Source organism: Microcebus murinus, chromosome 18 (genome assembly GCF_040939455.1).
Source record: "Microcebus murinus isolate Inina chromosome 18, M.murinus_Inina_mat1.0, whole genome shotgun sequence".
Taxonomy (NCBI): Eukaryota; Metazoa; Chordata; class Mammalia; order Primates; family Cheirogaleidae; genus Microcebus; species Microcebus murinus.
In genome coordinates, this window is record NC_134121.1 from 34,364,836 (window position 1) to 34,392,214 (window position 27,379).

Sequence of the window (27,379 nt, forward strand, 5' to 3'; positions counted from 1 at the left end):
AAATAAATGATGAAGGATGAATGAATGAGACGAGGTGCTGGCTTGCTGCTGTTTCCTTCACAACTGCCTTTAAGATTCTTAGCCCATCTCCTCCTTTACCACTTCTCTCCCTCTCCCCTCCGTCTCCCCTTTCTGCTCAGCAAGTAGACCCTTTATGGAAGCGCACCGCTCTCCCAGGGCTCTGCCCCTTCCCCTCGCCCCGCCCCCCCACCGCGATGCTCCGCCCCTCCGCCCTGGGCTGAATGGCAGCGAGGCCGCTGCGCCGCTCCGGGCGCTGATTGGTCGCTCGCGCGCTGACGCGCTGGCGGCCGCGGGTGCACGCAGGCGGGCGGAGCGGGCAGGGGTGGAGCCGGGCTCCGGGGCGGGGCGCGGGTGCCCGGGGGCGGAGGAGCCAGGGAGGCGGGAGGCGGGAGGCGCCGGGGCCGTTTAAGCGGCCTCCCTCCCGCCCCCAGCCGCCTGGTCTGGCCCCGGCCCTGTCCCGACCCCCGGCCTGGCCCACTCCGGCCCACCCGGCCGAGCGGCTCTGAGGGGCACGCAGGCGGGCTCCCGAGCAGCCCAAGCCCATGAGGGCCTCGCGCCCGGCCGCCGGTGCTGACGAGACGGAGCTCCCGGCCCCCGAGGAGAAGCGGAGGATCAATGCGGTTCAAGAATCGATTCCAGCGGTGAGAGGGATGGCGCCCCCGCCCCGCAGCCCGTGCCCGGAGCGGTCCCCGGATCCCGCCTCTACGCGCGTGGGTCCCGGCTCCTCACCTGGATCCATCCCCGGTGGATCCCGCGCCTTGGCCGGGGACCAGCTCCCGGGAGGTTCCCTGCCCTGCTGGCCCCGGGCGAACCCCTGTCTCCCAGGACGGGAGCTCGTGCCTGACTCGGGTCTCCCTTCGTGATCTGTGGACCGCGGATGGATTCCCAGACCCGGCGCCCCGAGCCTGCCCTCCTTCCCGAGGATCCCTTTGCTCACGGGGCTTCACCCTCCCGACTGCCATCCAGGCTGGGCTCTTGCTAGCTGTGGGGACCCGAATCCAGCCTCAGGGGCCGCCCCCGAGTCCTCCGACCTGGCTTTGGCCTCTATCCCTTGAGGTCCAGGGTGGGGGTCTCCCGGGGCTCGGAACTGGGGGGTAGCTGCTTCACCCTGCGGAGAGGTAATTGTCGTAAAGCGGGGGTGCTGGGCGTTTTAGATGCTTTGTTTGTGAACGGCTCTAGCAACAGGGAAACTGAGGCACGCCCCGCTGGCTGAACCTTGCCTGGACATGTCAGGGCCTTGCTGGTTCTCAGGCTTCGCGTCCCAGGGAGGTGCTATTTTGGGGATCCGCGGAGGGGCAAGTTGGCTTTTGGGTGGTGAGACCTGCTGTGGAGGCGCCTGTGTTAGGAAACGAGGAGGAGGAACCCAGGAGGCGCCACCGGAAGGCTGGCTGGCTGCCCGTTCACCGAACTGGTGGGAACACCAGGCTGGGGGGCACAGTGGCCTTCCCCCACTCTGGGTTTCTGCCGTCTAGCAGTGGATGGAGGCTAGCCCATGGTTCTGAGAAGAACTCTGAGCCTTTCTTTTTCGTTTAAGTGGGTGAAAGTTCACCTCTCTTGTGTTTGTGGTAACTCTCCATCCTTTTGTCTGATCCAGCAGCCGTCCCCAGTCCCAGACCTTCACCTCCAGCAGGCTAGCTTAGTATGCAGTGACAAGGGGAATTGGAAAGAAGAGATGCATGAAATCATCCAAGGCGGCTATTGTTACTGAGTTTTTAAACACTGCCTTTTATTTCAGAATTTTAAAATGCATTTTTTTCTTTCCAATCTCTATTCCCTCACTGCCCACTCACCCATTATGCTTATCTCATTCCTCTCCCAGTCCCAAAGGGTAAAGAAGCCAAAAAATGCAAAGGAAGAGTTGTGGTGGCTTATGCCATCAGGAGGGGATCAGCTTGAAGACTTGAGTTGACTTCTGAATGTTGTTTGTCACTCAGGATATGGAATGCCTGGCATTATGGGGAATTCCCATTCCCCAGTGGGAAATTCGTATCAGTGCTTCTAAGGGCAAAAAGGAACCTTAGTGTTCTGGCTCTAGAACTTGATGTCAGGAATGAAAACTGGAGGGGCCTTAGGGGAGGCTGTAACATATGTTCAGGCATGATCAGTGAAGCCCTGGTGTGGTTTGTTTGATTTGGTTTTAACTTCTCTGCACATCTATGTTCTTCCTGTTTTCAGAGAACAGTGGCGATATTTTGTGAAATTACCCCTTCCCTATTTGATTAAGAGTTTGTATTTCTGTATTTCTTTCCTGTCCTTTTGAATTCTTCTCTAGAAAGAAAAAAAAGAGCATGTTTCATTATTTGTTGCACAAACATTAAAAGTGTTAAAAGAAATGAAAAAAAAAAAACACTTAGGATGCTACCATCTCAGCTAATTAAACTGCCTTTTTTTTTTTTTGATGGACACTTGTCTCTCCAGTCCTTATTAGCACAGTTATAATTGATTTTGCACTCTGTATTTTTATTTAAAAATACTAGCATTTTCTTTTGGTGTGGCATAGACTGTAATTTTCTGAGTGCACAGCATTGTACTCAATGGATATTTAACAGTTTCTTCCTTGATAACATCTAGACCTAGAATTTTCTTTGAAGATTCAAATGATCTCATAATTTCCTGTTTCTCTATTATAGGGTAGATTGGAAAGATATTTCTGAGCATCAATTTGAACTTGGAAATAAAGCCTGCAAAAATATATATGTGATAAGAAGGTCCTTATTTTTGTGGTTCACACGTTAAAATGTTGAGAATACTATTCTGCACCTTTTAAGGCTGTGTTCACTATATGTCTTTCTGAGCATTCACAAAATTACAAAGGAACTGGAAGAGGGGCACACTGTCTTTGAAGCAGGATGTGCTCTTTCCAATGATGGGTTTATTGGGAATGGATGAGGAACATGAGGGCTTATGCAATTATGGCCTCTCAAAAAGCCTGAGATGCAAAAAATTCCACTGGGACACAGAGACATATTTTATCTTCCTTGCTTTATCCCTTTCACACTTGAGTCTCCCTAAGACTCGCACATACAGACAGACACACACACAAAATCCCTTCTCTCCCCTTCACAGCATCTCTGACTGATGATTACTGCTAACATTTATTGAGTGCCTTTCTGTGCTAACCACTGGCTGGGTACTTGTATATTACTCATCTCATCTTCAACTATGACTCTGGAAAATGTAAATTTTATACCCATTTAATAGAAAAGCAAATAGATTTAGAAAAGAATAAAAGAGAACTTGCCCATAGTCACACAGCTAGGAAAGGGAAGACCCGAGAGATCGATTTCTTGTCTCTCTCCCCCCACCACCCATGCTGCTAGCTCACCTCTTTCTATCACCCTGCCCACACCATAACACCTATGTGTTTTGCTTAGAGGCTTGGGACCCACAGAGCTTCTACTGTATCTTCTTGGTGCATACTAATTTCTTCAGCCTTGCATCCAAAAATCCAAGAAAAAGGATCCTTTTTTTTTCATCCCCAGTCTCCTGACCAATGGTTAGCTTCAACATTAAATGTGGAAAAGCATCTTATTCTAAAGCATTAGGGAGTCTTCCAGGCTTGCCTGTTGTCTATTTTGCATGTCCTTAGCGCATTGAATGATAGGTATGGGGTAGTCTTTGTTAAGTCAAGAGTACCACTATTGGCAACTCAGTGGACACTGTTCTGAACAAATATCACGGTCAGTCATAAAGGGAGCTAGTAGTAAGGTGCCTTGTACAGGGGTTGACTTATGTTGCAACATCAAGCGATGTTGAAGGGGCCCTTGGAATATCGATTGTCTTTACCTGTAAGAGTTTTCTTTTCATGAGATTCAGGGTTCTTTTAGCTCCAGGACTGGCTGTTTCTCTTACAGAACCTGTTGAGTCACCAGTAAAACTAATTGACTATGTGATATCTCTCTGTTAATACAGATTAGTTCAGCAGTAGCTAGGATGTCTGTCTTTGTATTCATTCATTGAACAATCATTTATTAAGCTCCAGCAATAAGCTAGGCCTTGTGCTTGAGATTGGAAATGGGATGGTGAACAAGACAGCCTTCATGGAATTCACATTATTTGGGGAAAGATCAAATAAACAAGTTTTTAAAAAAACATATTCTTACCAATTGTTATAAGGACTCTGGTTGCGTGGGGAGGGCCGAAGTGGTGCTTTAGGTAGGATGATCTGGAAAACCTCTTTCCTGAGGAGGTCACATCTGACACTTCCTCTCACATGACATTGTTTTCTGACATGACATTCTCTACATGAGCTGAGCTCAAAGGATGAGGAGAGGGGAGCATTTTGGAGAAGAATATCCTAAGCAGAAATAAATAGCACACGCAAATGTCCTGAGGCAGAATGAGACCTTGATGTGTTTAAAGAACAGAAGGAGGTAGTGTAGCTAGAAGGTGAAGTGAGAGGAAGGAGGCACCTTGAGGCTGGAGAGGTAGTGGGGCCAGACCTGTCAAGACTCTGGGCCTCTGACATGTTGCAATACTGTCCTAAGCACTTTGGAAAGCCAAAGGCAGGCCTTAAGCTGGGTTTCAGGTGTGTGATATGACCTAGTTTTAATAGAAAATTGCAGCTCTGTATAAGAAGAGAGTCTATGTGGGGACTCATATTGCAACATCCAGTGATGTTGAAGGGACTCTTGCAATAGCCATGTCTTGGTCTTTTTGAGGCCTGCTTCCTTTCAGCAGGAAGACCAGTTAAGAGACTTCATATTTTTACACACCTGGAATGTTGGTGTCTTGATTTAAGGTAGGAATTGTGAGAGTTGTGGACTGACTGGAATACATTTTGAGGATGGTGTTGACAGTACTTGCACTTGAAGAATGAGGAACACATGGGAATCAAGGACAGCTTGTGGGATTTGATTTTAGGCCTCTGAGATCTGCAGATCTACTTTCAGTGGGGAAGGGCTTTGGGCTGAATTTAAAGTGTGCTAAGGAGTGTCCCCAGCTCCCTATATGTTCTTTCCCTTTATATTAATAGTTTTGAAATTCTGTCGTGGCTGGGTGGGGGCAGGTAAGGATATCAGACAAGAAGGGAAGTGAGAGAGAGTGTTGAAAGAGAAAATGAGGGGATAAGTGAGCTAACCCTGCTTAACTAATAGTTTTCTTAAGCATGCTTCCCATTCCCACGACTACATCACCTTCCCTCCAACCCTCTAGTGTCTGCTAGTTACTCTGGGGTGACCATTACAGTCAGTCTGCGTTAGATAGAGATATTATCCATAAATGTGTGCTGTTTTCTGTAATACTTGCACCTTTCCCATTCTTTTGGGGGGAAGAGATTAGGCCCAGTGTATGGGAGTTTGTATGCATATTACATCTGATTTTCCATTTAGGTCTTAGGAGTGGTTTCTTCAGGAGGCTGTGGAGGAAGCTTGATTTCTCTCCGACAGATCAGAGAGACATGGAAAAATTGTGTTGTAATTTCCCAGCAGAACAATTATGCTGTCTGTCCCCTTGAGCTCCAGACAGTGAATTGCTCCCAGGATTGTTGCCCTTACCTTTCCTTATTGCCCAAATCTTGCTCTGTCCATTAGGAGAGACTGCCTTAAGTCTCCATGGGTAAGACATTTTTCTCTACAACCTCCTACTTTATTTTTAACCTGAATTATTCCAGGTGGGCAGGGACTAAGCTGTCACAAACATGGCCATCCAGTTTATTTGCTTTTAGGAGAAAATGTGAAAGTCTATCCCTGTTGCTGGGTAATGGCTTAACTATTTTTAGATTGGGCTGCCAGAGATATAAATTGCTATTTTAGTCTGCAGCCTGGTGGTGGGTAGACAAATCCTATTCACTGCACCCTGCACAGAGCACTTTCAGTTTAATCAAACTTGGGGCCTTGCTCTTTACCCTTGAAAACTCCTAATAGGGTATGCTACTTATAGCTATGTTGTTATATCTCAGGGTAATGATGCGGTACATCCTTCAATGCTTGGGACACTTTTAAAGCATTCTTCCCAAGAATGTAATTATTTTCCTTTTTGCTAATAAGAGCTGTATAGCAACACAGCACTCTTGTCCCTTAGGAAATTAGTAAATTATTTAAAGGATTATCAGGGGAGAAAAGATGATGCTTGAAGTTACTTATCTATGTTTGAGAATAGTTTGTATAAATTTTGAAGCTGCTAGTTGTGTTATTTCTCTTAAACAGTTAGTTTTCAGACCATCTGGTGGATCATACCCAGTAAGTACATATTTTGCACACTAGTCAAATAACCCATCAGTGGGCCAAATGCAATATCTTCATTGTCTCAGACATATTCCCCAGTGGATTTTCTACCTGAACTGTCTGTTTTGAGTTAACAGGGACACCATCTTATTTTTATTTATTTGATCTAAGGATAACACACCCATCTTAATTCAGGGAAGAAGTATGGCCTATGCTTTTGTTCATAAACTGGGCACTCTTTAGAATGGCCTGGTCATGTATTTTAGCTAATTTCTGGCAGCCTGCCTTTACCGTTTGGTTTAGCCTTGTACCATTTTTCATTGTGTGGATGAATAAGGTGTGACTAGTCAGAACTCATTAGTGGCAAAATATACCCCTCCCTCCACTTAAACTAGGTCCAGCAAAAGGATAATTTATTGTACAAAGCCTTTTGACTTCTAGCAAACTCCAAGCACAAGAATGCAGGGGGCCTCTGAAATCTGAACACTTTCAAGGCCCTTTTACCTCCATTTGTTTCTCTACAGCTGTTTCTTTCCTCTTTTATTTGGAATGGTTAGACTAATCCAGAATCTCTATGGTCCCCACCCCTCGGGCTGCAGACCTGTACCAGTCTGTGGCCTGTTAGGAACCAGGCCCCACAGTAGGAGGTGAATGGGCAGGAAAGCAAGGGAAGCTTCATCTGTGTTTACAACTGTTCCCCATTGCTTGCCATCTCCCGGTTCCAGTCTGGAAAAATTGTCTTCCATGAAACCGGTCCCTGGTGCCAAAAAGGTTGGGGACTACTACAGAATCCTTCTTGAAACTTGGAATGGGTACGGGTTGGGTTTAGGTTGGCGGGATCCTCACCCATACAACTGAAATGGAAGGATGCTGTCGTCTTTTTAGGTCTTGTGGTATTCATGTTTCTCACTCTTGCTCACGGTCACAAAGTTAGCCCAAAGGGGAATATGAGACATGCGCATATGTCTGTATGTGAACAGATTTTAATATTTAGATATATAAATACATTTGTGTGTATGTATGAATTTTATAGCCAGCGTATCAGGTAGTAGTCATGTGTTTGGTTTTTGAAGCAAACTCTTTTGATTCAGGAAGAAGGAAGGTAAAAATATACCTCCTGTTTTAGGTGGCCTAGAGGTAGTCAGGTAGCATTATCTAAGCTGCTTGATGCTGGAATAGGTAATGCGATACAGGGAAACTAATGGGACAGGCCTGTTAATCATGTGCTGTAGGATTTAAAGATCTGCATATATAAAGTTTTATAAATTTTGAGAGAGAAAATAGAAACCGTTCAAATATAGTCTATCCCTTTTCATTTAATGACAGTAACTAAAGTTTAGAAAAAATTCCCTTGAATTTTTTTTCTGTTAAGATTTTGTTATGCCTTTTTTTTTCTTTTTTTTCTTTTTTTTTTAGTGCAGGGGAGTTCCAATTGAAGGAGTAGATATGGTTTCTGTTTGCTTTCGGTTGGTAGAAGGTTGTTCTTTTGAATAAACTGAAAGAATGCTTAATCCAATAAACTAGGACATTTGCTTTAGGATCAGGGTTGTTGATTTAGTTTACATCTCTTTGGTAGCTTTTGTTTTGTTACCTTAACTAGGTATTTCCACCTGTCTCCTCCTCATTTAGAATAGACCAAACACCATCTGGCAGGTTTCCCTATTGTTCTTCACATACTTTTTCTCACGTGATGATGTCTTTTTGCTTTTACAGGTTCATGAACCATCGGGCCCCAGCCAATGGCCGCTACAAACCAACTTGCTACGAACATGCTGCTAACTGTTACACACATGCAGTGAGTATGAGTTTTCTGCCACTGCCATCCTTCCCAGAGGGCTGTGGTGGGAGGAAGGGTAATTCTCTCTAGTAACCTCAGCACAATTAGTTGGATTTACCCATCTCTGTGACCTTATCTACCAGGATATCAGTGCTGGGTCATGTTACTAGAAACTGTGTGAGCGTGTAGAACGCTTTGTGTGTTCTAACCTACTGTCTACTCTGTCCTGGACTTGCTTTCTCCAACAAGATCTTCTTTAAAAGAATAATAGTAAGTACCCTAGTTATAGAAAAACCAAAGAAACCTATTTACGAAGGCTGCCACCCCAGGAATCAAATGAATTGCCTTTTCAAGACAATAAACCTGTGTTTGTTTGGCAAGGAGAATTCACAATTTGTTGAAAAAGATGCTATTTTTTTTTGTTTAGTAAGTGATCCTATGAAATGGGGGGCGGGAAGCGACATCCTGCCACCTCCATAGTGGCCATTGCTTCTCAGAAAAGACATGACTCTGTATTACTGAAGAAAAAGCTGGTGTGATCCCTAAAATTTTGTTAATTTTTTTTTCTTCCTTATAAAAGCAAAACATGCTCACTGTAAAAAAATTTTAAAATACTGGAAAATATATGAGAAAAACAAAACTACCCAGAAATAAACTGTTAACAGTTTGGTGCATTTCTTCTTTGTGTGTGTGGTGTTTATGAATATGTATTTTCATAGGTTTTCTATTAATGTCATATTATTGGCATTTTCTTGTGTCATTATAAATTTCACTTTATCTGTGGTTTCATTATTTACTTAGAAAGTTGAATTTAGTGTTACTTAAAAATGGTGGTTGGGATATAGTCTGAAAATCAGAAATAGAGAAAAAGATCAATTTACTTCTTTAATTGTTTACAATAATGTTTACAACAGACTAGTTTAATTATTATAGGCACAGTTGGTATGATATAATGGTCTCCTTTAGGAATAATATTTGCTTAGGATAGACCTGAATAATCCTTAACTTACCTCTTCTGAATATGTCACAGGTTAAGGAACACTTATAAAAACTGTAGTTGGGGAAAAACTGACAAAGCCTCCATGTTAATTTTTTAGAACAGAAAATGTAATTTTATTAAACTGTGTCCTGGATTTGTGAATTTCAAAGACCAGTAAGATTTCTAAAACAGGCAAAACACTTCTATTGTCATCATTTCATTAAAGAGAAGACATGAAAACAAGTAGTAAGGAAATAATATCAAAATAAAGGATATTCCTTTAAATCAAATAAATTTTATATTATGAAAAATTTACTTTATTATTTTTGCTGTTCTCATTATTTTTACTGTTGCTCTGGGCCAATGAAAACTTCAGCATCTGAAGATTCACGCTGATCTCATCTGAGGGATTTAATATTCTATTGCAAGAGGGCAAAATTAGGTGTTGGGGGAAGAAAAGATAGGCAAATTGCTGAAGTTTACATTCTTTGTCAGGTATGCTTATTCTAATATCTAATAAAGTCATTTATTCTCCTTGGAATTTCTGTTATGATAAAGTGTTTACTAGTTATAATCATACTTATATGACTAGACTTTAAAATTTTGTGCCCATATGGACTATGAAATATGGTGCAGAAATCAAAATTCTCTCCAAGATTCCATCTTTTAAAAATTTTTGAATAGGGGTCCTTAGGAGTAGATTACTCTTGCTTACTTAAAAGTTGTTATTAAAAATGAAATGACCCCCAAAATCCCTTCACTCTGCAGTTGCTCCCAAATTGGTGGAATGTACAGATCCAAACTGAAAATCAGGACATACGATTTGCACAATTGACTTTGTGTGTGTGCATTGTGGTATTGTATACATTATAATACTATTGACTTGATTCTTCAGTTGCCCTTTGCTGAAATATTGGGATTTTAGTAGCTTATGGAGGCAACAGGATAGAATATTTTAAAATGAGGACCTCTCTGTAAATTTTGGGTCTATGCACTTGGTATTTGAATATATTAAGTGCCTGCTCTAAATCAGATTATAGGAACATGTCCCTATTTAATAAAATTAGGATAAAGTACATCTCTTTTGCAACAGTTGAGTAATGTTGCATCCTTGACTGCTTATCTGTGTACCCATTGGTTGGCACAATACTGGGTCCCTGAACAGCAGTACTGTTTCTAGTGTAGCAACTAATAACTTCATCTGGTTCTCATTTTGATTATCCAAGAGAGGCAAACATTTGTTTTAAAATTACTTTTCTAAAATAGTCCCTGGTAAACCTCTGTATTTTTAGAGAAAGTCTCAATTCTGTAAAAGCCAAGATATTCTATTCACTTCTCTTTACCTTCCCCACAGTTCCTCATTGTTCCGGCCATTGTGGGCAGTGCCCTCCTCCATCGGCTGTCTGATGACTGCTGGGAAAAGATAACAGCATGGATTTATGGAATGGGCCTCTGTGCCCTCTTCATCGTTTCCACAGTATTTCACATTGTATCATGGAAAAAGAGCCACTTAAGGTACAGTGGAGGCACGCTCTTTCAACAGATCCAAATAGTTGACTCAGCATGTTTGGTAGCCTCCCACACTGGCATGATTTAGACAGGTGGGGCAAAGAGCAAACATTTTCTTGCTTTGTAGATTATAATGCTGTCCTATTATTTAAGACATTTTTTTGGATTGGACAGAGTTCGAGGACCCTGGCATCTAAGAAAGCAGGCTTTTGCCCGGTAACCACAAATAAAACCCCATTGGTTCCTCAGGATTTACAGCTTACAATCCTGAGAGCTATTTTCTAGTGCTGTCAAGTGCACTCAGTGTACAGTGAGAGCAGCAGCTGTGGCAGAATGGCAAAGCGCACTGAATGGGGGGTCAGCAGGTGGGCCTTGACTTCCAGGTCTGCTTCTTAACCTTGAGTAGGTCACTTGACCTGTGGAGCTTTCAGTATCTTTATCACTAAAATAAGAATGATAATGCCTGACTCACATGGTTACTGTGATAGGTAAATGAGAGGTAATATATGTGAAAATGATTTGAAAATTACAAGAGACTATAGGACTATGTGATACAAGATGGTAGGTATATTACAGTTTGAGTTCACTGTTTTGCAAAGTTCAGCTTTCAGAATAAGTCTTGTGTATATTATTCAAAATTCACATATTTTGCTATTAGTAACTGTCAGACACTTTCCAAACAATACTCTGGCTCTTGGCCTACCAATGAGAAGGACACAAAAGCTTTCCTCCTCTGAGTGAAGGATCAATTTGGAAAAGGCACACCATTTAGGTAGGAGTGGGTTGCTTGTGAAACGGATTCTGTACAACCCAAAAGGGCAAAATTTCTTCTCAAAAATTTGAGATTCAGAGCAGATTAAGACTGATTTGAAGTAATACCCAAGTTTACCTTTTGGTTTTACAGAATGTCCCCAAAACTCAAAACTGTTTGAACACTCTAATATTAAAAAGCTATGCTTCATTTATGAGCAGAAGTTGGGATTTATGAGATGATTACTAGTTTTCTCATATATAGTATCCTAGAGTTTTAGTGCTGGAAAGGTCCTTAGAAATCACCTAATCCAAATCCCTTAATTTTTACTTGGAGAAACTGAGGCTCAGAGAAGTGGCCTGACTTGCCTGAGTCAGCGAAAGCAGAATTGGATCATCCCAGGGCCTCTGACTCCCAGTCCTGTGTTTCCTCACCATATCGTTCACAATATTGCATGTAGTTTGCAGTCTGCTACCTTTATATATAAGGTGACAGTTCCCTGGGCTCAAAATAAAGCCACAGCATTGAATCACAAGGACACTCTGGGACACAGAGGAGAGCCACAAAAGTGCCTGTCCTGTCACCTCAAGCCACACTTGCAGCACCCAGAGGCCAGTCTAAAAGGAGAGCTCTTCATTATCTTTTTGGCTCAATCCAATACTTGTGGTTGCCTCAGCAAACTTGGCTTTGATGTCTAGATTTCTGAATCAATAAAAAGTTGTAGATACCTACTTCAGTATTCAGGGCCTCCCTGCCAGAGGCTGGAAAAGAAGGTGTGATAGAAACAAGACTCTTAAACCCTGAAATAGCACTGCTAGAATCATAAGCCATGTGTAGAATTTTGCTCTGTGTTAAATTTTTTTTAATATTAAAAAAAGCCTTAATTTAAGTAAAAGAGAGAAGGGAATAAGCATATGTTACATGCTAGGAACTGTGCTAAATACATGGCCTACATTATTTCATTTAATGCTCACATGTACTTCGTGAGAGAGATCGTCTTTCCATTTTACCTGTAAGGAAAGTGACAGAGAGGTGATTAGCAGATCCTGAATAAGATTCTAGGTCTGGCTGGGCATAGTGGCTCACGTCTCTAATCTTAGCACTAGGAGGCTGAGGTAGGAGGATCACTTTGTGGCCTGGAGTTTGAGACCAGCTTGGGTAACATAGCAAGACCCCATCTCCACAAAAAATTAAAAATTAGCCAGGTGTGATAACATATACCCATAGTCCCAGCTACTCAGGAGGCTGAGGCAGGAGGATCACTTGAACCCAGGAGTGGAGTTCAAGGCTGCAGTTAGCTATGATAATTCTACTCACTCTAGCCTAGGTGACAGAGTGAGACTCCTCAAAAAAAGAAAAAAAGATTCCAGGTCTGACTACGTACTCTAACAGTGTATAACAATCTAGAAAGCAAAATTAGAAAGTCTTCAAACCTTGCTAGGAATCACAGTCATTTAAGGAGTTTAAAAAAAATAAAGAGTTACCCCTTCCTTCCACCTTGTCTCCCATCTTCTAGCCCTTTTAGAGTCTTCAGAACTGGAGTCCATGACTATATTATAAGCTCCTAGGTGATTTTACTATGTAGTCAAGTTTGAGAAGCATTGATCTAGTGTTAAATTATCTGGGAGTAAGCTATAGCTTTTAGTAACTAGTAGACTGAAAACCATTCTTTCTCACAAATATATTTCTCACTTCACTAACAAGTCCTCATCAATGCTCTTTGGTCAACATTGTGTGATGAGGCAAAGTCTAATTCTAGTGCTCCATCAAATTATAGCTATCATATAACTTGAACAGTGAACATAGATTCAAGACGATGCCATGCATTTGTACTTTTAAATCACCTCAGTAAAGGGCAGATTTTATCTAATCTATTTTATGAATGGACCTCAGTGAGCCAAGGACTTTGAACATGCACTTCTGATTTTCAGTTTTGGAAGGAAGAACTTAGAAATCCAGATGGCCATGCTCTTTCAGCAAATGCACCTTTTTGTTATTGCTATTCCTATATTAGTTTGGATTTCATTAGTTTGCATTCATTATATGGATTTCATTTATTACACTTTATTGTCTATACTAGGATATTTGAAGTAGAAACTTCTTTAAAGACATTCTAAATCACACACAGAGTGTGATTTCAGTTCAGGGAGTGTTCACTGAGGAATAGGACTGTGTACTGCACTGTGATAGGAGTCAGGGGTGGTCTACTCTCCAGGAATTTCATTTTTCTGCCCCACAGGATCCAAAAGAAATGGAAAACATCAGAAAAGATAGATTTTGTTTGTTTTAACCACTTTAGTCTTCCTAACTATCATGGGGCTCTCTCCCTGTGTCTCATTCATGGTGAGAATATCTGTTATATGTACAACTTAAGAATGATGTGAAGCTTTTACTTGCGGCTTTGTATCATTAACAACAGCAACAAAAAGCTATGTGACTTTGAAGACCAAGTTATAAATGCCATGAGAAACTAGAACAAGAAAGGAAATTGCAACATAATAGAGTGATAGCCCATACTTTCATTCTGAAAATTTTCTGAAAAATTTGTCTAACTTGTTTTTCTCTACTTACTAGGACAGTGGAGCATTGTTTTCACATGTGTGATAGAATGGTAATCTATTTCTTCATTGCTGCTTCTTATGCTCCATGGTAAGATATAATCTTTCTATTTTTGAAGGTAGTGTTTTTATGATTAGAATTCCTCACTTCCCCTTTCCTCTCTTCCTCTTGTTCCTGCCCTCAGCCCTCAGGTATATACCCAACTTTGCTCCCCCAAACACATACATACATGCATTTCTTTTTCCAATTTGATTTATTTGGATCAGATTGCATATTTAAAGAGGAGAATATTGCTACTATTCAGAATGCTGTTTAGAATATCTAGGCATTGGACTGTTCAAGAGGAAGTGCTATGAACTTGTGCGTAGGTAGCTGGCTCACTTTTGAAATCAATAACCTTTGCCCTCCATATTCTTTTCATATACTTCTGCTGTTCAGAATACTTGGAAATTGAATTAAGTGGAAATTCTGTAAATATGTATAAGGAAAGCAAGCTTACTTTTGAAATTTATACCATTTGTCTTCAGTTCACATCACATCACAGTAGTTACTCTATACAGGGTACATTTCTCATTTCTTTTGCTATCTGAGCAAGAGAACTAGCCAAATTAGTTAACTATTTAGAATACCTAGTGTTCTGTTCAGTTTCCTTGATCTTACTGCCTTTTTAGGACAGATCAAGTAGAATTTTCGTTGCACTGAAATCCTTAATTAAAGAATCATTAGCTTTCCTCTGTCAACAGACAGAGGAAATGGTCCATTTTTAAATACTCAGAAGTTCATATTATGCCATCAACTGCTGTAGTCATTAGAAACAGTATGCCTCTAGATTCAGGCTAATGCAGCATCAATCATTCAAAAGAAACCAATTATCTGATGGAGTAAGAAGTAAGTGCTATCTCTCCCAGCACCTCTTACTAAATTGTAGGTCTGCTTCATATTGAAGCAAGAACACTAAAAGGCTTTTGTGAATAGATATTAAGTGCCCAGTACAACACTTATCCTAATAGGACCCTAGAGGGTGTTCCAAATAGGATCCCTTACTCTACTTATTTTAAACTCAAGAATTTAAAATGAAATACAATTCTTTATTTGAAATAGGTAAATACATTTTTAATAATTTAAATGTGACCTGAGGAACCAAATATCAAAGGAGGCAATTTGTTTACATTTAGTGTTAGATATATAGGTGGCACTTTTTCCATTTAGAAATATGAATTTTGTAATTATAGACCCCAAAAATCAACATTTTTTTCCTCATAGTTATTCTTAGTATGAAATTAGCACACATGAATTTGCAGTATTTTAAAATTCAGACCTCACAACAGTCCACGGTTAAGTTCTAACAGAGTATCTTCTATAACACGTGTTGGGAATAGTTCTTCTCATGTTCTCTCTTGGCAGACAGATCGATAATGGAGACACTTGGTTTGTGTATTAGGTATCTGCTGTGGGTATGTGATCCCAGGTCAGGATTTTGTTCCGGATTCTCATTAAGCTTTGCAAACCATCTGCTCCCAAGTACATGGTCAGAAATAAAAAGGCCAAGCAGCATTTACCTCAGTCTGCCTAAGGGAAGGTCAGGCGTCACAGGTGTGCTGGGACTCACTTCTTTCTACATGTCTGCTTTTAGCTGATTCTATTTTTAAACCATGTTGGAACTAATTCTAAGTCTTAAAGGTTGGCTGACAATTTTATCTTTGAGTTATTTAATTTTACTTAAATTGCCCAAAAGCTTCCTTGATGTGTTGAGTGCCTTTTCCTCCTGCTCTTATTCTAGTACTTTCTCTCAGTTTTCAGTGCTTAGAGGAAAACACAGGTTGTGTGAATTCCTTTCATTTATCACTTCTGTTCTTTGTTGTCACGTTTACATTTTTAGGTTAAATCTCCGTGAACTTGGACCCCTGGCATCTCATATGCGTTGGTTCATCTGGCTCATGGCAGCTGGAGGAACCATTTATGTATTTCTCTACCATGAAAAGTAAGAGAAAATAATTTACATTTGATAGTTGTAAAATTAACTGCTGAAATTTTACCTGCATTGCAATACTATTAGTCCTTCAGAATAGTAGAAATACATAAATAGAGTATATATTATTTTTTAATAAATCTTCAAAGCCATTTGGTATTTGTTATTGGTGGGCAGATTGCTGCGGAAAGACAAGGATGGCACATGTGTGGTATGATGTAGTTGAGGGACAGTGTGGTCAGTCATTTTGGAGACCTCATTTCTTATGAGGCAAACTGGCCTGATCCTCTGTGATTCACAGTCATCACGTGAGAAAAATAGCCACTTTCCAAGGTTCCTATGTAGATTGAAGATAATAGATAATAAGTGTCTAGCACAGTATTTACCTAAAGAGGAACCTAGCAGATACTCGAGATGGGATTCCTTGAGAAAAGGGATGTTTAGAAGGACATCTGAGCTCTTAATATCCTAGCCCTGGGGCACAGTTTTTTAACTCATTATTCATCCGTCATAGTCATAGGTATTGAGCAATATAAAATGAAAGGTTTATTGAAATTTAGCATCTTTTTTCTGGAAAAAACCTTCAACGTCATCTATTCTAGCTTCATGCTTAAAAAACGAGACCATTTAGGACATGCATTAAATTAGTGACTCATCTGGAAGTTAGGACCCAAGTGTCCTAGTTCTTATTCCATTGCCCTTCTCATTACCCTATATGCTTGAATTTGAGAAACACAATCATGAAATCATTATCATTGGATTAACTAATTTACGGTTCATTAAATTTGTTATCTATTGTAGTTAGCTGAATGGCTCTCAGAATTGAACATAATTTGTGTTTATCAGAAAGTATTAAATTGTTTTCCTCTTTCAGAATAAAATAGTAGTTTTCATTAACTTGGAGTTATTTAATTTCACTTTGAAATTCACCTTTTTGACCATAATTAGCAAAACAGAGAGGTATTATACAGTATATATAAATCCATGGAAACAGTTTGCTTCTTGGGCCCAAACCCTTAATTTATATTCTTGGATAGAATGGGAAGTAAAGTAAGGCAGCTATCTTTTCTCCTATTCTAGGGCTTCTGGTATAAATCAAACCCATAAACCCATTCTTCCCCTGTACGATTATTTCACACTAGGCTTTCAGTATAAAACATGAGGAATGAGGTGTGAGTTACCCTTGGCCATTGAGTTTGGCAGACATTAGGGAGTACCTTAGTCATGTCAGGTACTGTTCTAGGCCCTGCAGATGCAAACATAAATAAAACTTGGTCCTTGCGTTTGAGGAGGTTATAGACTAATTTGAGTAGGCAGAAATGTTAAGTTGAATTTCAGTACAATGTGTTTCTTAGGGGCTTCAGATATTCTGTAGCCTATTGTGATGAGCCTTACAAATTAGAGTTTGCACATATACAAAATAAAGAGACAAAAATATATGCCCTCTCCTTAGGGGTACCATTTCTTTGTCACTGATGAACTAGGTCCCAAGCTGTATCCCCGTGCACCTTCAGAATTTTATTTATAGCTCTAGATTGAAATGGTAATAAGGCAAAAATTCTAGGACTGAAAGGGGAAAAAAATGCAAATGATAACTACTTTTGGCAACAAACATTTTCTGGGTAGCATGTGGGGTTTGATGGCTTTTCAGTTCTGCATTACATGTTAGTTCATTGTTATTTAACTACTGTATTTTAGTTAGAGGCCTAGTGGTTTCCTACTGGGAAATACATTTTATTTGAATAGTTAAGAGTTTACATTTCTTTTTCAAAAGAAAAGCTGATATATAAATGATTAAGTGTTATAGAAATATATAAATTAAATTAACTATACTTCTGTTCCTGCAGGTATAAAGTGGTTGAACTCTTTTTCTATCTCACAATGGGATTTTCTCCAGCCTTGGTAGTGACATCGATGGTAAGATATAGCTTCATAATTTTAGCTGTTTTCTTTTAAATTGCTGGGACTCAATATGATATGTAGCTCTTCTTTCCAAAGTTATGACATGTCCATTAACTAGAGATTCAACAGAAAACAGAAAAATATATATATAAATAACGAAGTGTGTCAGCAGCTTGTACCAGGTACTTTGAACAGTTTAGAAAAGCTATAAATGTTTCTCTATTTATGATGCTTTTTTGTATTTATTTGTTTCTCTTGGATGCCCTTTCTGTTTTTCATCCCACGTCACCCCGACCCTTTCTCCCGAATAGGTATGTGATTATATGAAGGCCGGTGTTTCTGATTGAATTACTTAGCTACATAACCCTGAATCTGTGGGGGAGGGTAAATTTTAAAATTTCCTATAATGAAGAAAATACAAACTACCAACTTCTCAACTCTCAACAATTAGAAGGACCTTAAAAGGTCATTTGCTTCAACATTCTGTTGGTTATTTTTCAAATCGCTTCACTTTTTTCCTTTCACTTGCTTTTAAGTCATACTATTTCTCTTCTAGGAAAAGCCCCCTCCCCTTTTTTTTACTTTGCTTGAAAATGTCTTTTGGTGACTTCTGTGGATAAAAGTGTAACATTAACAATAAGAGGCAATTGCATGTATGTTTTGAGTTCCTTTTCAAATTGAATTACTATTGAGAAATCTATGTGTATCAGTCACTTTGAAACAAAAACATGTTATTACAACCTCATGGTCCCATCTACTTGGTTACTCTACCTTTAGCTTATGCACTCCAGTGTCTTATGTTCCACATTTTTTGGTCCTAGCCACTGTATTAATTAAGGAGGTCTCAGTGTGTTGAGTTTAAACTCTTCCTAGCCTGCAGTGGTCAGAAGAACCGTATCTAGAATTTCATTCCTGAGCTCATAGGCACATTATAAAAACAGAATTCTATGATACAATTTTTGCCTTGGTCACAAAAACACCTGTAAAAGGTTTAGGAGTTACAACTCTGGTTCTGTTTTTTTCAGGGGATATGTCTTATGAGAATGTAACAGAATATGTTTCTTTGACATATGGGGTTTATGATGGCTTTAATAATTACCTAGCATCAAACATGCATACAGTCTAGTTGATAAAGGCAGCAGGGAATGGTGAGAAGAGGGAGGTGAAGGACTGAAGTGAGAAAACCAGCCTTGAAGGTCACATAGTTAGAGGGCATTTTAGGACACCCAAAGCAAGATAAGCAAGGTCTATGTAGATAGGTTACTAATTATTAGAATAGAATTTCAAGTAAATTTCCTCTGGGTATCACAAGAGCAGGTTTATCCAGTATTTTTACTGGCCTAAATCTTTAGTTGGCATTTCCATAAGTGGTACAATAGCAAGTGACTAATGTTTATGATAATCAAGCAGGGTAATCCCCACACTGCCCTCACAGAACTTAGAATCAAGCAGGCACATACAAGGCGTATTAAATAAGAAGGTATAATGAAATATTATAATGTCTTTTACTGGGGAAAGTTCCAGCCACCATGGCAGCACATGGCAGAAGTACCAGAGGAAGTGATATTTAAGTTGATTCAGAAAGACTGGGAAAAGCTGAGAGCTGGTAGAGGTGAGGCAGGTGTTGCAGGTATAGAACACAGCATGAAGGAAGCAGAGAGTGGGGAAACACCAGCTACTTTGAAGAATTGAAAATAGTTCAGTTTGGAACATAGTGCACGTACCTGCTTGAGGTACATATGCACGGTGGGGATAGGTGATAAAGCTGGACAGCTAGACAGAGTCCAGATCAGAAAGGACCTCATAAGCCACCTGAACTAACAAAGTGACGATATGAATGAAGACAGAGCTGTGGTTCTGGCCAGAATCGGGGGTATCAAACTTATTTTTCTACCATGAAAAACTGTAAAACTGGAAGAAGAATGGAAAAGCAAGTGACTTTTGGCATTGAACACAGACAGTACAGGATTGGATTGTGATCCTTGAGGTAAGAGAAACCAAAAATTGAGCTTCAAATTCATCTGAGTTGTTTCCCTAAAGACATTTTCCAAACAACAAAGAAGGAAGAGGAGCCCAGAGGGCAGCAGTCTGGGTGGAAGAAACAGAAATTGGCACTTCAGGCCACTGAGACAGTTGCAGTTCGTGGGGCTTCAAAAGTCTGCAAAGGCCTTTCCTTGAGTGTTAGCCCAAATATCAAGCTGAATTTTCTGCTGGGCAAAACTCTGCAAGCCCTGGCCAAGAATAACTATTTGAAAGCTGGGAGATCAGTGGAGAAACATTGGATTTCCAACCAGCCAGAGTAAAGAGACATTGCTGGACAGCCCAGGCATTCATTTGACCCTACCAAGGCCACATCTTAGGAGTAAAGCTACTCTAACCCTAGAGTGAGGGCTACTCTAGAACTGCCGTAACAAAGTCCAAAACAAACCTTAATAGGATAAAATTGTTCTTCCAGTAGATAAACTGCCTACCAGAACAAAACTCAACAGCCTTTAAGGGAAAACAACAAAATCTATACTCTAACAACTTGGCATCCACCATCTAGATAAATATTGCCAAATAGGCAAGAAGCAAGAAAATGATGCACTCCTGAGGAAAAACAGGTTCATAGAAACAGACCAAAGGTGATAGAGATCTTGAAATTTGCAAAAAGGACTTTAATGAGTAAACAGATGAGGAATCTCATTTTTATAGTCTCTATGAATGAAGTCTATAAAGAAGAATCCAAATGGAAATTCTAGATCCAAAAACTGTGATGTCTTTTTTTTTTAATTATTATGGGTACATAACAGTTGTATATCTTTACAGGGTACGTGCGATGTTTTTAAACAGGTATATGGTATGAATTAATCAAATTAGGGTAATTGAGGTATTCATCACCTCAGGCATTTATCATTTCTTTGTGTTAGGAACATTTCAATTCCACTTTTTTAGTTATTTTAAAGAATACCCCGACATATTGTTGATTACAGTCACTTTGTTGTGCTATCAAATACTATTCATTCTATCTATTAATAACTATATTTTTGTACCCATTAACCATCCCTACATTATCCCCCGTTTCCTGTTACCCTTCCCAATCTCTGGTAACCATCATTCTGCTGTCTGTCTCCATGAAATCAATTATTTTAATATTTAGCTCCCACATGAGTGAGAACATGTGAGATTTGTCTTTCAGTACTTGGCTTATTTCATTTAATGTAATGTTCTTCAGTCAATCCATGCTTTTGCAAATGGCAGGATTTTATTATTTTTGTGGCTATATAATACTCCGTTGTGCATATGTACCACAATTTCTTTATCCATTCATCCATTGATGGACACTTAGGTTGATTCCAAATCTTGGCTATTGTGAATAGTGCTACAGTAAACGTGGGAGTGCAAATACCTTTTTCAATATACTGAATTTCCCTCCTTTGGATGTATACCCAGCAGTGGGATTGCTAAGTCATATGGTAGTTCTATTTTTAGTTTTTGAGGAACCTCCATACAGTTCTCCATAGTGGTTGCACTAATTTACATTCCCACCAACAATGTACAAGGATTCCCCTTCTCAACATCCTTGCTAGCATTCATTATTGCCTATCTTTTTAATAAAAGCCATTTTAACTGGGGTGCAATGATATCTCATTGTAGTTTTGATTTGCATTTCTCTGGTGACTAATGATGTTAAACATTTTTCATATACCTGTTGGCCATTTGTACATCTTCTTTTGAGAAATGTCTATTGTGACCCTTCATCCATTTTTTAATCAGATTATTTGATTTTTTCCTATTGAGTTGTTTGAGCTCCTTAAATATTCTAGTTATTAATCCCTTGTCAGATGGGTAGTTGGCAAATACTTTCTCCTATTCTGTGGGTTGTCTCTTGATTTTGTTGATTGTTTCCTTTGCTATACAGAAGCTTTTTAGCTTGATGTGATCCCATTTATTTAATTTTGCTTTGGTTGCCTGTGCTTTAGGGGTATAACTCAAGAAGTCCTTGCCCAGACCAGTGTCCTAAAGCATTTACCCAATGTTGTCTTTTAGTAGTTTCACAGTTTCAGGTCTTAGATGTAAGTCTTTAATCCATTTTGATTTGATTTTTTTTGTATATAGTGAGAGATCAGGGTCTAGTTTCATTATTCTGCATATGGATATCCAGTTTTTCCAGCACCACTTATTGAAAAGACTGTCCTTTCCTCTTTGTATGTTCTTGGCACCTTTGTTGAAGATAAGTTCATAATAGATGTGTGGATTTATTTCTGGATTCTGTATTTATTCCACTGGTCTATGTGTCTTTTTTATGCCAATACCATATCATTTTGGTTACTGCAGCTCTGTAGTATAATTTGAAGTCAGGTACTGTAATTCGTCCAGTTTTATTCTTTTTGCTCAGGATAGCTTTGGGTCTTCTGGGTCTTTTGTGGTTCCTTATAAATGTTAGGACTATTTTTTCTATTTCTGTGAAGAATGCCATTTATATTTTGATGGGGATTGCATTGAATTTGTATATTGTTTGGGGGAGTATAGTCATTGAAAACTGTGATATCTTGAGAAAAAAAATTATTTGAGAAGTTTAACACATACAAAATACTGCAGAAGAAAAGGTCAGTGAACTTGAAGCCAGTTCAGTAGAAACTATATAAATGGAAACATAAGAGAAAAATGAGAATTTAACAAAAGAAGAGAGAGAGAGGTTGGTGCAGTTTTTTAAAAAAGAATTAATAGTTACAACTTTTCCATGTTTGATGAAAAATATCAACCCACAGATCCAAAAAGCAAAATGGAGCCTGAGCAGGATAAAGAAAACTACACTTGGCTCATCATAGTCCAATTACTAAACAAAGAAGAAAAAAATCTTTAAATCAGCCAGACAGAGGGAAAAAAAACAAACAAACAAAGAGAGAAGAATGACTACTGACAGCTCATCAGAATCAGTGGGAGCAGGAATACAGTGTAATAGCACCTTTAAAATGCTAAAAAGAAAAACAAAAACCTGTCAAATTCAAGCTGAGGCTAGCCCAGCTTAGTGATGCTAATGTCAAAAATAAACTGAGTTCCGGAAATGCTGTATTTGTGAGTTAATACTGAAGACTTTCATTTCTTAATTTCTTCAAAAGATAATGTAGGGGTTTATAACTTGTAGAAGTAAAGGATATGATAACAAAGGCTGGGGGTGGGGAAGTGGAAGTACACTGTTGTAAGGGTCTTAACCTCCTGTAGGGAGATATAATAATAAAGATATATTGTGATAAGTTAAGGATGCATTTTGCAATCCATAGAATAATCACTCCCAACAACAAGAACGACAACAAACAAAACCCAAAATAAATGGTATAGTTAATTAGCCAAGAGAAAAGATAAAATGGAATACCAAAGTTACACAGTTTAATCTAAAAGAAGGCAGAAGAAAAATAGGAAAAAGGCCACAAAGAATAATGAAACCACATAGAAAACAATTGTCAAGATGAGAAGCTTGAATACAACAATAATTATGTATGTGATATATAATAACAATTGAAATGGACTGAATACTCCAATTAAAAAGTGGAGATTTTCAGACTCGATTTAAAAAGTTTTCTCATCTGTAAAATTGGGATAATAATAGTACCTAACCTAAGGTTGTGTGAAGACTAAATGAGTAAATACATGAAAGTGCTTCAAACAGTGCCTGGTACATAGTAACAATAACGGTAGTGATAATGAAAAAATAAAAACATTGTTTATTTGTTTTAGAAGTAACTATTAATGTATTCTACTTCTTTGAAAGTCGATAAGGTAAATATGTTGTCTTGAGGAACTAGCTATTCACAGAATGTGTCAACACCAGCCTGTGTACTTAGTTTGGTCTCTTGCTTGTTTTGGCAGAAAGGAAAAAAGAATGGTATCTTTTGGGATGGTGAACAGCTATGAGACTTTGTTCAGGCCACTTCACTTCTCTGCCTTAGTGTCTTCTCCTCCAAAATGAGATTGTATTAAATGGGTGACTTTTACCATTTGGGAGTCCTGCGCCTCTTTGAAAATCTGACTGTCTTAACCCTCTTTTGGAAAAATGCTCCTAATGCACACACACAGAGAATGTTGTTAACGGGGTATTAATTGCTCTGTAACCTTGAAGAAGTAATAAATGTGTGTGGTATTTTGTTTTTGTTTTTATTTTTTAAATAAAAATAAATCTAGCTGAAGTCTCTTCTTACTAAGGCTAGGGAGAAATTTCCTATCAGTCCATTTGGGTTGGCTCCTTCCCCATCTTTGATCCTACAAAAGCCATGGGGGCTTACATGAACTTCGAAAATAGATGCTCACACGTGGTCCTTAGCTCATGATGGTCTATTGTTGCCCCTGTTTTTAGTGTAGGCCCATGGGACCCATTCAAAGTAGGTGACTGAATTAGAGCTTCCCTTTGCTCTTGCTGGGCTTGGCCACAGAGACATGCTCCAAGGCTCACAAGGCTGCTGCCATCAGTGCCCAGGCCTCTGGGATAGCCGCACACCTGTCCCCTTTCAGGCCCCTTCCATGATCTGGCTTAGGTTTCCACCCACCCTGCAGAACCTGTCTCCTTTCTATTCCTAGTACTCAGGAATCCAGAGAACGGACTTCATCCGCTTCTAAGCACTGCCTCTATCTCTCCCTTCTCATTCACACAAACCAGTTTAATCTTGTAGATGGGTCTACGTCTTAAAAAACTAAGAACAGCCTAAAAAAATTCTCCCTCTTGTCCTAAAACACACAAGACTAGTTAACTTCTCAATTAGCTAAGAAATGCCCAGGCTCAAAGACCAAAGGACCTAGAGACATCTAGAAGGTTAGGTAATACCTTGTACTTTATGATCTATGATCTCAGAGGTCACTTCTAGCTATGATTTTCCTGTGTCAGCCTTAAGGAAGCTGTAAGTTCATTCACACAAGCAGGGGAAATAAAAAGAAAAAAAAAAAAAGTGTAGAACAATGTTTGAGAAGGACAAAAGGAAGTGAAAACCTTGGCTGAGATGTAAATTATAAATAGAGTGGTGTGGGTCTGCCTTTTAAAGACAAAGATGAGAAGTGAAGATTGTACTTTATTAAAATGAACTTCCGTGTTTTGCTATGATTACAGTCTGTTTAAATGTGCTGTAAATGAGCAGAACATGCTTTTTTGTGTGGGCCCTGTAATGTGACTGCTTGGTCACATCGAGAATGTCAATCCAAAGGGTAATTAAGGTCGACATGTGAGGGACTTTTTTTCTTGTTGTTTGGTTCATGTTTACACATCAGGATTCTGTTCACACAGCTTCTTATCTAGAAAATCAAGAGCTTTAGGGGACATTACGTTATCTCTGTAGCTTGTCACATCAGAGTAACATCAAACCCTTATTATTTTTTTCCTCTGTTAACAGAATAACACTGACGGACTTCATGAACTTGCCTGTGGGGGCTTAATTTATTGCTTAGGAGTTGTGTTCTTCAAGAGTGACGGCATCATTCCATTTGCTCACGCCATCTGGCACCTGTTTGTGGCCACGGCAGCTGCAGTGCATTACTACGCCATTTGGAAATACCTTTACCGAAGTCCTACAGACTTTATGCGACATTTATGACCAGTCTGTACTAGGTCTCCAAACCAGTATTATTTCAGTTATAGCACTTGGGAGTGGGGTAAGAGCTGAAAATTGCACAGGGAAAGGAAAAAAAAAGAAGACAGCTGCACTGACTTCCTTTATATCTTTTGACTATAATTACTGTGAAAGTATAAAAGCTGTGTTCTGGAATTTTCCCCCTCACAGCAAATAAAGCAGTGAATTAATTTTCATTCCATTCCACTATCATGAAGGACTCTGGATAGGCTTGGCCAACTGATGTTTACAAACCAGAATTTTGTATTTTAATTTTACAGATTTTACTACATGATTTTTCTAAATTACTAGGTCAGGTTGTAAAAGTCAGTGCAATAACAAAGCTTCCTTTTTAAGAAAAAACTTGTTTCACTTTCCCATTCGCTGTGTAAAGAATCATGGACAGAACTTACACTACTTTTTACCATGTTTCATCTTGGCATAACATGGTTATTTTTTAAATAGAAACTTTAGTTTTTTGTAAATTTTTACAAAATCTTTCATTGAAATGCATCTCTGCAGTTCCTCATTCATGTTGTGAATTTTTGCAGCAAGCAGTCAACATTCCACAAATGAACAAACATTATACCTCTTCCGATAGTTTTATTAAGCATGGAGAAATTGCCAATTTTTAAAAACTGCAGTTTTCCAAACTTTTCTGCCAACCTCTAACTCTGAATTCAGTGCTGCTTTGGGATATATACTTGACCTAGCTTGGTTTACCAGTGATGGAAAAGTATTTTGATATCATTAACTTTTTCAAAAGATCCAACTTTTTCTCTATGCCTTTGCCATGTTTTCTTCAGGGTCTCGGCAACAGTGGATGAGTGTGCTGTCATATTATGGTAGGATTGTTGGGTGGGCCCTCTGCTGAAAACCCCTGAAGAGCAGCATGAATTACAGTGAAAGTTGTATTGCCTGTTTGGTGCCCAATGGCTAAGTCATTGTCACTTAGCTTTATATATCAGTTTGATATTTATTTTAAATTGTGGAATTAGATACATAAATTCACATTTCTACCTTTCCTCTGTATCTCCCAATATACTATTTTTTTTAATAGAGAAAAATATTTAATGTATTGTTTGACAGGTAGAGACTCATGTGTCTGTAGTCCATGAGTTATATCCTGGCTCAATGGAGTGGTATTTATGCATTATTTTTGGTTTTCCTTCAGTGTCTTATATTAAGATTAATGTATTAGTTGCTTTGTTGGTTAATCTCACTTGTTGGTGTTTTAATAAATGAAATAGGCTTGTCTTTTGATCAGGTGCTGATATTGTTTGTTTTCAATTGATTGTCAGTTTGACGAAGAGTTATCAATTGAAATTTTGTACTGATATGGCTTTATAAAAGGATTTATTTTGTGTGCATGTTTAGAACTCTGATTTTGGTGAGTCATATGGGAATGAGGAACAGAAGAACTGGTATTTGCTGGGTGAGTTCTGAAATAGGCAAGGTACCCAGTGACAACACCAACCAGCTCACCCCTATCTGCATGATTCTGAACATCTGGATGCTTGTTGTGTTACTGTGTATATTTTATTTTTAATATATTAACTTTTTGTGGATTCATTTAAAGTCTGCTCAAAAGTAACACTGTCAAAACCACTAAAATATATGTAAAAATTGTGCTGTAAACTACAATAAAGTTGTTACTTGGATTTGTTCCACTGTCTCTATATTAGACCACTGTGAAAATAATACTACAAATTTGAGAGCTTGAGCTCATCTAGCATTTGTACTTTGTGTATGAGCCCATTTTTTTTAATCAAAATGGAAAGAAAAACAAATATACCCTGTCACTTAGAACTTTCTAGTCTGCTTTTTAATAATTGAAATGCCAGAGCCAGCTACAACATTAATCAGTATACATTTCCAGTTTAAAATATGTTAGTCAGGGACTAAAGATTGTAAAAGTTTTGTAGATGATGTGTGTTTATCAAGAGAAGCCTTTTGGTTTAGCCTATATATCTAGGACTCAGGTTACAGGCTTCTATATTACCAACCAGACATATGCCAGATTATAAACGGAACAACTCTGAGTGTCATGTCATTTTCTGTCTTCTATAGTGCAGGAAACCAGGGTCAGGTTTAATTGCTTCATCCCAAATCAGGGAGCTGGCACAGGAACCCATCTCTTTCCAACTCCAAAGCCTTCCGTTCACCACATACCA

At 39.1% G+C, this 27,379-nt stretch overlaps 1 protein-coding gene across 3 annotated transcripts; it reads left to right on the forward strand.

Moving 5' to 3' along the window:
* The first annotated feature begins 369 nt into the window (after positions 1-369).
* Positions 370-26,866, forward strand: MMD (monocyte to macrophage differentiation associated). 3 transcript variants are annotated; one of them, XM_012780787.2, is made up of 7 exons: positions 370-662; positions 7,899-7,980; positions 10,296-10,456; positions 13,776-13,850; positions 15,640-15,741; positions 17,577-17,646; positions 24,990-26,866. In XM_012780787.2, exons 1-7 carry the CDS (start codon positions 637-639, stop codon positions 25,188-25,190), a joined length of 717 nt encoding a protein of 238 aa, XP_012636241.1. In that variant the 5' UTR covers positions 370-636; the 3' UTR covers positions 25,191-26,866. The 3 variants fall into 3 exon arrangements, with proteins under 3 accessions (XP_012636241.1, XP_012636933.1, XP_075850563.1); XM_012781479.2 differs by lacking the exon at positions 24,990-26,866 and adding an exon at positions 23,482-24,978; XM_075994448.1 differs by lacking the exon at positions 24,990-26,866 and adding an exon at positions 22,383-23,475.
* Positions 26,867-27,379: the final 513 nt, after the last annotated feature.

What these genes read in the sequence shown, in the direction of transcription:
- MMD (XM_012780787.2), top strand. Translation starts at nt 637, where the DNA reads ATGCGGTTCAAGAATCGATTCCAGCG. An exon ending in TGGAAAAAGAGCCACTTAAG is followed by an intron (nt 10,457 to 13,775) that starts GTACAGTGGAGG and finishes TCTACTTACTAG; the next exon opens with GACAGTGGAGCATTGTTTTC. An exon ending in GTATTTCTCTACCATGAAAA is followed by an intron (nt 15,742 to 17,576) that starts GTAAGAGAAAAT and finishes CTGTTCCTGCAG; the next exon opens with GTATAAAGTGGTTGAACTCT.